At 34.1% G+C, this 11289-nt stretch overlaps 1 protein-coding gene across 1 annotated transcript; it reads right to left on the reverse strand.

The window, feature by feature from the left end:
• Positions 1-2009: 2009 nt before the first annotated feature.
• LOC139859748 (13S globulin seed storage protein-like) lies at positions 2010-8358 on the reverse strand. Its single transcript, XM_071848523.1, has 2 exons — positions 8160-8358; positions 2010-2323 (listed from the first exon to the last, which is right to left on the reverse strand). Exons 1-2 carry the CDS (start codon positions 8356-8358, stop codon positions 2010-2012), a joined length of 513 nt encoding a protein of 170 aa, XP_071704624.1.
• Positions 8359-11289: the final 2931 nt, after the last annotated feature.

An 11289-nucleotide genomic window follows, 5' to 3' on the forward strand; every position in this document is an offset into this window, starting at 1 on the left:
TACGATTTCTGCTGATGACATCATCACACTTTGGACAAGGGGTTGCCTGGACTGCAGCATCATTTTTTCCTTCATGCTGTAAGTGCATTTATCAATTCATATGCACATTTGACTATAGTTTTCAGGTTTTGAGCTGACATGTTATTTTTTTTAATTTTTTCCCGCATATTGGGGGTCTACACAATTTTATGAAAGTAGCTTTTACCGAACCATATGGGTTAATGAACCCTTATTATATTTGTGGATCATTGATCACCTCAGACAAAATTTTTGTAATAAAGTACTTGAGGACCGCCTTCAACTCTACTCAACAGTCTTTCTTCGCACCATATAATCAGAATTATGTAATCATTCCTTATATATCATTGCTTACAAAAATTTTATCGTCTAACGAGTGTATTTTAATTTGCCAGTGGCCATTGGGTGTTGGTTTTTATATCTCATACTGAGTACAAAGGAATCATACTTGATTCAGTAAATAGTAATCAAAAGAAGACGAAAGATGATTACCTGATCACAGACTGCATAACGCAGTAAGAATTATTTCTAAATTAATAATAGTTGTTAATTTAAATCTTGATTACATTTACATTATGTCACATTAGACAATATCATTTGATCTTTTATTTTTCTAATTTTGAATAGGACTTGGGGTCCTTTGCAATGGAATGTAGTTAAGGTTAGTCATCCTAGCTGTCTACAAACAGCCCTCCAAGTTGTGCATCCATGTTTTCATGTTCAAGTTAATGTTACGTGTTACATGTTAAATTAATACATGTGTATAAACGTGTGGTTATACTGCAGTGCAATCAACAACCCGACAGTTGGGAGTGTGGATATTATGTGCTCATTTGGATGCATTTGATCTTACATAGTCGTATAAAAAAGAAAGTTATTAATATTGACGAAGTAAGTATTTTAAGTTATGAATGATTAAATTTCATCTTTAGGTATATGTTACAAAAAGCTTATATTTTATATGTATATTTATATACATATTTAAAATTTACAGCTTTCATAGGATGAACGTTGTTTATCTACAATCGATCTCGACAATATTATGGAAAAATGGCATTTGTGGGCTCCTTTTTGAAGCCTGGTATGTGTAACCTTTATGTGATCTGATATTGCGTGTCAACGATCTTGGAGATTTGGTATTATTGTTAAAGTCCATATATTCATGCATGTTCAAAATACTTCTCTTTCAAAACAGGTAAAGCAAATCAATGGATTTTCTGAAGAGCATGTGGAATTTTTGAGCTGCATGATGCTTTGCTTTGAAATGGAGTAGTACGCAGCTTTTTTCATTTGTAATAACTAGATAATTTAGATTTATGACTTTTTTCATTTGTAAATATTATGAAGATAATTTATATGTATATTTGGGTTTTCTTTATTAATAAAATTAATCATTGTTTTATTTTTGTTGATCTATTGCATTTACCGGTATTTACCAGTTCTGCAATTCAACACGTCTACTAGCACAACCAATTCAACACGTCTAATTGCTTTTTAAATTTCTGTTATAATACAACACGTCTATTTGTAGAAGTCTGTTATATTTGGTGGCAATTTGAAATATTTAATTTTTAAATTTTTAAAAATTTAAAAATTTAAAATTTGAATATTTTAAAATTTTTGGCGGGTTTAAAAAAATATCCCGGAACACGTCTAATTGCAAATAGATGAACACGTCTAATTGTAACTACAAGAACACGTCTAATTGCAACTAGATGAACACGTCTTATTGAATCTAGATGACCACGTCTAATAGTGACTAACGGAATATACAGGAACACGTCTAATAGTAACTAACGGAACACGTTTAGTTGCAACTAACGGAACACGTCTAAATGAAACTAATGGAACACGTCTAATTGAAGATAACAGAACACGTCTAAAAGACACAAATGGAACAGCCTAATCTAACTATTTGACAACACGTCTAATTACTAGTTTTTAGAGCGGTTCCTTGAACCGCACTATATGAGTACACTCATTTGGAGCCCTCACATGTAGACGTGTTGTGGAACATGTCTAAAAGCCTTTTCCCACACGTCTAAAAGAGCCGGAATGTAGTAGTGAAACTTGGAATGAAATCCACCTAGAAGTCCTAAAACTTCAGCTACATTAAAGTATGTGAATTGACCAGGAACTATGGCTTTGCTCGTATCACCCAGGAACACGAGGAGAACATCGGATTCATCGCCGTTGAACCACCATGAAACCACCCATGCAGCATCTGGAATTGCATCCCCTTTATTGATCACTACAACCTTTTCTTCTGGATTATCTGGTGTCACTAACCCAACTGTGCATGTACCTATTATACATATGTATGTTATGTTGGAAATAGGAGGTTATGTATATTATTTGTGGAAGAGAGGATTGATGATTTAGAAGTTTGATTAATATTGAAAGCTTTTCTTTTATTGCTTATTGAATTGCTTGATTACAAATGAGGGGTGAAGCCCTCTATTTATACTACTCAATGGAGTAGTCTAGAACTCTCCATCATCTACTAATATCTAGATATTTCCTAAACATTATCTAGATATTTTCTAAGTATTATCTTTAGATATTTTTCAAGATTTTTCTACACACTTTCACTACTAGATATTACAAGAAGTTTCTACATAATGGACTACAATCTTGATCCAAAATACTTGGATACTTGCAAGCCCAAATCCAAAACCCATAGCCCAAAATCAAGTTTATTTTCCAACAGCCCCCCTTAAACTTGATTTTGTCACTCCGAGCATATTCCGTAATCTCTGAAATGTCTTGTGTTTTAGGGGCTTTGTGAAAATATCAGCAACTTGGTCAAGTGACTTCGCGTACTTTCTCTGCACCTCTTTATTTGTAACACACTCCCTTATGTAATGGTATTTTGTATCGATGTGTTTGCTTCGATCATGTCAGACTGGATTCTTTGCTAGAGCAATCACAGACTTGTTATCCACATATATCTCCGTAGCTTCCTTTTGGAAAAACTTAAGCTCATTTAGTAACTTCCTGAGCCATATTGCATGACAGGTGCATGATGTTGCTGCTACAAACTCGGCTTCACACGTTGACAGAGTCACAATGGGTTGCTTCTTCGAGCTCCATGTGAACGCCGTATCTCCCATATAGAACACGAAACCACTCGTACTCTTACAATCATCTATGTCTCCAGCCCAATCACTATCACTGTATCCAACTAGCTTGAAGTGATCAGAAGGTGAATAAAACAGGCCATAGTCAATCGTACCTTTGATGTAGCGAAGTATCCTCTTGGCCGCCTTCAAATGATTTATTGTAGGTGCTTCCATGTATCGACTTACTAGTCCAATTCCGTAGAGAATATCTGGCCTCGTGCAGGTTAGGTACCTCAGACTTCCAACCAAACTCTTGTATTGTGTTGGGTCCACCAAGTATCCTTCATCATCTTTTGACAATTTGAGATTGCAATCCACCGGTGTGTTCATTGACTTTTAGTCATTCATCTTAAACTTCTTGAGCACCTCATTTGCATAACCTTTTTGGTATATGAATATTCCTTCTTTCTTTTGTTTCACTTCAATCCCAAGATAGTAAGCCATAAGTCCAATGTCAGTCATCTCGAACTCCCGAACCATTGCTTTCATGAACTCCTCAAACATTTTGGGATTACTACCGGTGAATATCAAGTCATCCACGTATAGGAACACAATCATAACATCTCCATCATTGCTAACTTTGGTGTAGAGGGCATGCTCATTGGGGCATTTCGTAAAGTCATTCTGCTGGAAATAATTGTCTATCCTGCTATTCCATGCCCGAGGCGATTGCTTTAACCCGTATAAGGCCTTTTTCAATTTTAGCACCTTATTCTCTTGGCCTTTCACGATGTATCCCAAAGGTTGTTCTAGATAGACTTCTTCTTCTAAGTGGCCATTAAGGAACGAGGATTTGATATCCATTTGATAAATCTTCCAATTATGTTGAGCCGCAAGTGAGATTATCAATCTTATAGTTTCTAGACGAGCGACGGGAGCAAATACCTCGTCATAGTCTATGCCTGCTCGTTGACTATATCCCTTAGCCACCAACCTTGCCTTATATCTTTCAACTTCACCTTTGGAATTCTCCTTGGCCTTGTACACCCATTTTACACCAATAGCCTTATGTCCCTTTGGTAGTGTAGCAAGATCCCACGTATTATTCTTCTCGATTTCTTGAATCTCTTTGTCCATAGCACGTTTCCACTTTTGGCTTTTTACTTTGTCTTCATAACTTATTGGCTCACAATCGGCAAGAAGGCAGAACAATGATAGATCCTCCATAGGCTGAGTTACCTCGTACAACTCCCTAATGCTCCTTGTGTGATGTTGTAGCGTACTTGATTCTCCTCCTGATATTGGTTTCACTTCATTAGGTGTAGTGGTTGGAGTACGTGGAGAGTGCGGATATGGTGTACTAGAAGGTTCTTGAACTTCTAGATATTCTTCGTTCCTTGCAGTACTTTCGAATGGATAAGGGAGAAAGTCGTAGTTCTCCTCTTCGAAAACATTCCAATCCCATGTTGCTTCTTCATCGGACACCACATCTCGACTTGAGATTACTTAAACGGTCTTGGGATTGTATAACTTGTAACCCTTTGAACTTAAGTCATAGCCCACGAATATGAGTTTCTCGCTTTTATCATCGAGCTTCGTCCTCTTCTGATCTGGCACATGAGCATATGCCACACTTCCGAACACTCGAAGGTGTGAGATGCCGGGCTTCCTTCCACTCCAAGCTTCAATGGGCGTTTTGTTCTTGACGCTTCTAGTGGGCGAGCGATTTGCAAGATAGATCGCACAGTCTACTGCCTCAGCCCAAAACTCCTTAGGCATCCTTTTGCTCTTTAACATACTCCGAGCCATATCAAGAATGGTCCTATTTTTTCTTTCGCAACACCATTTTGCTGAGGTGAATACGGAAGGGTTAGAGGACGTCGTAAACCATTGTTGTCGCAAAATTCCTTGAATTCCTTGGATGTGAACTTATATATATATATATATATATATATATATATATATATATATATATATATATATATATATATATATATATATACATATATTCTCCACGATCGGATCTCATCGCCTTTATGGTGAGACCACTTTGATTTTCCACAAACACTTTAAACTTCTTGAACATTCCAAAAACTTCCGACTTCTCTTTTAGAAAATAGACCCATGTCTTTCGACTAAAATCATCAATGAATAGAAGAAAATATCTATTTTTACCAAAAGACGATGGGCTGATGGGTCCACACACATCCGTGTGAATAAGTTCTAGAGGTTTCTTCACTCTACTAGAAGCTTCTGTTGTAAAACTATTTCGGAAGTGCTTTCCTAGAAGTCATCCCTCACATATTTGATCCGGATGATTAATTGGAGGCAAACTCTTCACCATTCATTTACTTGATAATAATTTTAAGCCTCCAAAATTTAAGTGCCCGTATCTCATGTGCCAAAGACAAGAATTATCTTTGAAACATGCTTTTAAACATCTTGGAATGTCATGTTGAATATTTAGCATGAACATCCTATTCGTTGACATTGGCACCTTAGCAATCAAACCTCCTTTTTGGTCTCTTAAAGAAAGGGTACGATTTATCATGTGAATATCATAGCCTTTCTCTAAGAGTTGTCCAATACTCAGTATATACGTCTTCATATTGGGCACATAATACACGTTAGAGATAAATTGATGCCTTTCATTTTTCAAGCGGATGAGAATCTTACCTTTTCCTTTAACCGGGACTTTAGAGGAATCTCCGAAGGAGATATTTCCACTAATTACCTCGTCTAACTCCACAACCATGTTTTTGTCACCGCACATATGGTTACTTGCACCCGTGTAGAGATACCACAAATTTGATTCTCCGTTATCTTCACCTTTGCATGCTAGTAACAAAGTGTATTCCACGGCTTCGGTATCTTCTTGCACTAAATTTGCTCTTTCTTGCACGTAATTGTTTGACTTATCGCATTCCGAAGCATAGTGGCCAAATTTATGACAATTATAGCATTTGATTTGAGAATTGTCATACCTTGGCCTTCTACTTATGTAGCCTCTCCCGCGACCTCTTGTCGGGTGAAAATTTTGACTTCTTTCTTAATTTCTGTAAGAACTATAACCTCCATGTTTGATATATCCTTGTCCTCGTCCTCGACCACGTACTTGACCACGACCTCGTTGACTCGTTTGATGAGTCTTTTCACTGCTCTCTTCCTTGAAAGAGAGTTTTGCTTGTAAAGCTTGCTCCAAAGGCTCCTTATTTTTCTTATTGAACCTCTCTTCATGGGCTTATAGTGAACCCATGAGTTCATCGATAGTCATTGATTCTAGATCTTTAGATTCTTCGATGGCTAAGACTATATAGTCGAATTTTGAATCTAATGATCTAAGAATCTTCTCAATGACTATTACATCACTTAGAGTTTCACCATGCCTCTTTAATTGATTGACAACCGCCAAGACTCTTGTAAAATAATCAGAAATTGATTCTGAGTCTTTCTTATTTAAGGATTCGAACTCACCTCGTAGTGTTTGTAGTCGAACCTTTTTCACCTTTTCAACTCTCTTATAAGAATTCTCCAAGATCTCCCATGCTTTCTTGGCGGTGGTTGCACTTGCAATTTTCTCAAAAGCACCATCATCTACACTTTGTTGGATGATGGAAAGAGCCTTTTGATCGTTCGTCTTCATTAATTTTTTCTCCTTGCTGAGAGGACCTTTTTCTGCAGGTTCCTCATAGCCTTCCTCCACAATCTCCCATAAGTCTTGTCCACCTAGGAAGGTCTTCATTTGGATGCTCCATTATTCATAATTATCCTTTGTGAGGCGAGGAAACGTGATGACATTGTTGGCCATCATCTTGTCGAACCAAGCTCTGATACCAATTTGTTGGAAATAGGAGGTTATGCATATTATTTGTGGAAGAGATGATTGATGATTTAGAAGTTTGATTAATATTGAAAGCTTTTCTTTTATTGCTTATTGAATTGCTTGATTGCAAATGAGGGGTGAAGCCCTCTATTTATACTACTCAATGGAGTAGTCTAGAACTCTCCATTATCTACTAATATCTAGATATTTCCTAAGCATTATCTAGATATTTTCTAAGTATTATCTTTAGATATTTTACAAGATTTTTCTACACACTTTCACTATTAGATATTACAAGAAGTTTCTACATAATGGACTACAATCTTGATCCAAAATACTTGGATACTTGCAAGCCCAAATCCAAAACCCATAGCCCAAAATCAAGTTTAGTTTCCAACATGTTAAATCAGTAATGTTACGGATACATGTGATAATAAATAGTTAGTGTTGATCACATTTGTTCTTGTGTATCCATTAATAAGTTAACATCTTTTTTTTTTCTTTTTTTCCTAGAATTACCAGGCCCGAAAGGACTAGAGCCAACCCCCGATGATGCACGAGTATAACAATTTCATTCTAGTTTTAATTTTAATTTTAATTTTAATCTTGACTTGAATATATTAAGAATGTATATAGTGCTAAAATGATCTTTTATATAGTTAATATAAATTAAATAGTTCTTTACATCCACTTTTGGAATGTTAATTCTGAATTTTTGTTACCTTAATTATAATGTTATACCTAGTATTAGGCCTTCATTAACGGTGGCGTGTTGTCACCTTTTGAAGCCTAGCATGTCTCTAAAGGGATGTGTTGATGGCGTGCTCACCCTGCGTGCGTGCTACCAGCACGGGAAACAAAAGTGGCGTGTTGCCACATGTAATTTTTCGGTTAGTTCTTTTTTGTTTTTATATCATTTTCTTTACCAAACTTCCAATCATATTTTAACACATCATCCAACACGCTACTCAACACTCCACCCCATTATTTCTCAGTTTACCAGCACGTCCATCAAGCACCCCACCTTACTCTTCAACATGCCCATTGTTTCCGCCATAGTTGAAGATGGTCTTATATGCACATTCTTACCCTATAAGATAACCATACAAAGAAAACCCTATAACAAAGCTTAAATCCTAAAAATATATGAGGTTCCTAGTTAAATTTAGTAACGTCCTATACAATTACAAGAGTACGTGCTTTAAAAACAATTATTTAGATTTCATGATAAATATGATAAGATTGGAATAAAATACCTTCAACAACAAAACCTATTTTTGAAGAATCGGCATAGTGAGGAATAGCAAATCCTAGAGGATGGAGTAGAAGTTTTGCGGCTCCGAGTTTAAACTCACTTAACAAAGGCGTATTCGTGTTTGACCAGACATAATATCCGCCACTATCTCCCTCGAATGTCGTTGAATCTGCCTTCACCACTGTAATCTTCGTCTCCATCTTGTTACCAAAATTAAATTTATATTAATGATAATTTGGTAATGAGATTAAGAGTGTGCATGAATCACAAGGCTAGTCATGATGGTTACTTATATAGTGACTATTCACAATTACAAGTAACTTTCAACCTTTCGTCTTTCGATGAGTTAAGGAATAATTAATATGTTTGTCATTACATGTCGTACTATAGTCTGCCTATATTTATTGGAGCTCATTATTTGCATGAATTATCCTTGGATAATTTTCAAAAATGAAATGATGTCTCGATCACAATATCATGTTTTTTCTCGATAAACTATTGGTTCCTTCTTAATTATTTATTGGTTTATAAGTGGCTTTTGTAAACGAAAAAAAAAGAGTAAAATAGGAAGCCAAAAGTGTTTGAGCGCAGGTAATAAAATGAATTCAACACCTGCATTATTTTCGTTGATAAAAGTGGCCTTTTCTCATTGCTTTTAGATTTCACTACTATGAGGTGCAATTAAGAAACAAATAATAAAATATAAGTGTTTGAACGATGAGCATATTAACTCGAAAGTCTATGACTGTAAATTGTTATTTTCGCTAATTATGATTGCTGTTATTTTTATAATTTTGATGTTTTACCATATCTATGTTAGAGATTAAGATATACTGTAATTTTTTATTATTAACTTCTAATTTTTATCTAATACAGAGTACATAATTTGCAATAAGTTTACTGATTTTATTTTACTTTCCTTCTAACTTGAGAATGAACAAAATATATTTTACATTACATTCCTTTCCATCATTACTCTCTCTTCTACTTGCCACCCCATTCTTTTCCCTTAAAAAAACTCGAGAATGAATTATCGGGGACATTTGATAATTTAATTCTAGCTGGCTGTGCGACATAACAACATAGAAAAGATTTCATTAACCCCAAGATACAAGTCATCATCCATCATCCCAAATATTAATCCTTTTGTTCAAATTGATTAAAACAGAGTACCAAATAAGAAAAGAACATCTGATTAAATTTGTCATATTGTCCTGATTATACATATTTAATTATAAAAGTGAAATGAATCTTATTTTAAGGGTATGAATATATCTGTGCAAAACTAATACTAATAATTAAATAATTATGTTTTTGCAAAACGGTATAAATTTTTGTTCTTTTTTTGTGAACAATTAAATTAAAAAGTGAACAGAAACAAGAAACTAAATCCACCAACCATAGGAGATGAAAAATCTCCAATCTCAGAAGTTAAAAATAAGTACAAAAAACAATACAAGATCCTTACAACGGTTCACACACAATCAATCTCACAGTAATCTCTCTCAAGCTATCAAAAAGATAACTATGAATCCTGAGAACGAAAGATATGAAACCCTAGAATGAATTTCACACAGTTACAGAGATGAACGAATGAATCAGATAATGAAAAAATTAATTAGATAACTTAAATAATAACTTAATTTCTTTTCTGGTCCCTCAAGTTTCAAATAGCTGTTCAGCAACAAAGTCTTCTTTTTAATACTTTGACCACCAAACTATCTTTCAGAAAATGACTGCAAAGACCCTGCAATTATTCTCAACCCAGAAATAGGAAGAAATACAAAAAAACATATGATCTTACATGCTTAGATTATGAATATGTATATATATTTAACATCCCCCCTTAATCTAAACATGAAATAGATCATAAAGAGTTAACTTGTTGCACAATAAATCTTGTTGAGCTCTTAAAAGTGGTTTAGTAAAAATATCTGAAGTGTTTTCTTCAGAAGAAACTTGAACAGTTTGAATTACACCTGAACTAATCTTTTCCCTCACAAAATATAAATCTACTTCAAAATGTTTAGTTTTTTTTTCATGAAAAACAGGATTTTTGGCTATTTGTAAAGCAGATTTATTGTCACAATAAACAGTTATGGGAATTTTTGTTTTTATGTTCAAATCTTTGAAAAGTTTTAATATCCAAATGAGCTCACATGTGACAGAAGCTAAAGCCCTATACTCTGCTTCTGCAGATGATCTTGAAACAGTTGACTGTTTCTTACTTTTCCATGAAACTAAAGAGTTTCCTAAATAAACACAGAAACCAGTAACTTGTAGTGACCCGAACTTTTCCATGTTTATATATATTAAATGAAATTATTATTTACGTGATTAAGTGTTTCCAACATGTTAAGCAATCAAACTTGTTAAGACTTGATTAATTGAAATAGGTTTCATATAGACAATTGACCACCCAAGTTGACCGGTGATTCACGAACGTTAAAACTTGTAAAAACTATATGATGACATATATATGATTATATATATAGTTAACATTATATTATGATAAGTAAGTATCTCATTAGGTATTTTAACAATGAGTTATATACATAAAATTGAATTTATTGAATTAAGAAACTCGAAACGATATATATAACGATTATCGTTATAACAACGTCTTACTAAATACATATGAATCATATTAAGATATTGATACACTATGTTTAATCATGATAAATTATAAGTAAACATGTCATTAAGTGTATTAACAATGAACTACATATGTAAAAATAAGACTACTAACTTAATGATTTCGAAACGAGACATATATGTAACGATTATCGTTGTAACAACATTTAACTGTATATATATCATACTAAGATATATTAATATATCATAATATCATGATAATGTAATAATTTATCATCTCATTAGATATAATAAATATTGGGTTAACAACATTTAACATGATCGTTAACTTAAAGGTTTCAAATCAACATTTACATGTAACGACTAACGATGACTTAACGACTCAGTTAAAATGTATATACATGTAGTGTTTTAATATGTATTCATATACTTTTGAAAGACTTCAAGACACTTATCAAAATACTTCTACTTAACAAAAATGCTTACAATTACATCCTCGTTCAGTTTCATCAACAATTCTACTCGTATGCACCCGT

The sequence above is a fragment of the Rutidosis leptorrhynchoides genome, chromosome 7 (assembly GCF_046630445.1).
Source record: "Rutidosis leptorrhynchoides isolate AG116_Rl617_1_P2 chromosome 7, CSIRO_AGI_Rlap_v1, whole genome shotgun sequence".
Taxonomy (NCBI): Eukaryota; Viridiplantae; Streptophyta; class Magnoliopsida; order Asterales; family Asteraceae; genus Rutidosis; species Rutidosis leptorrhynchoides.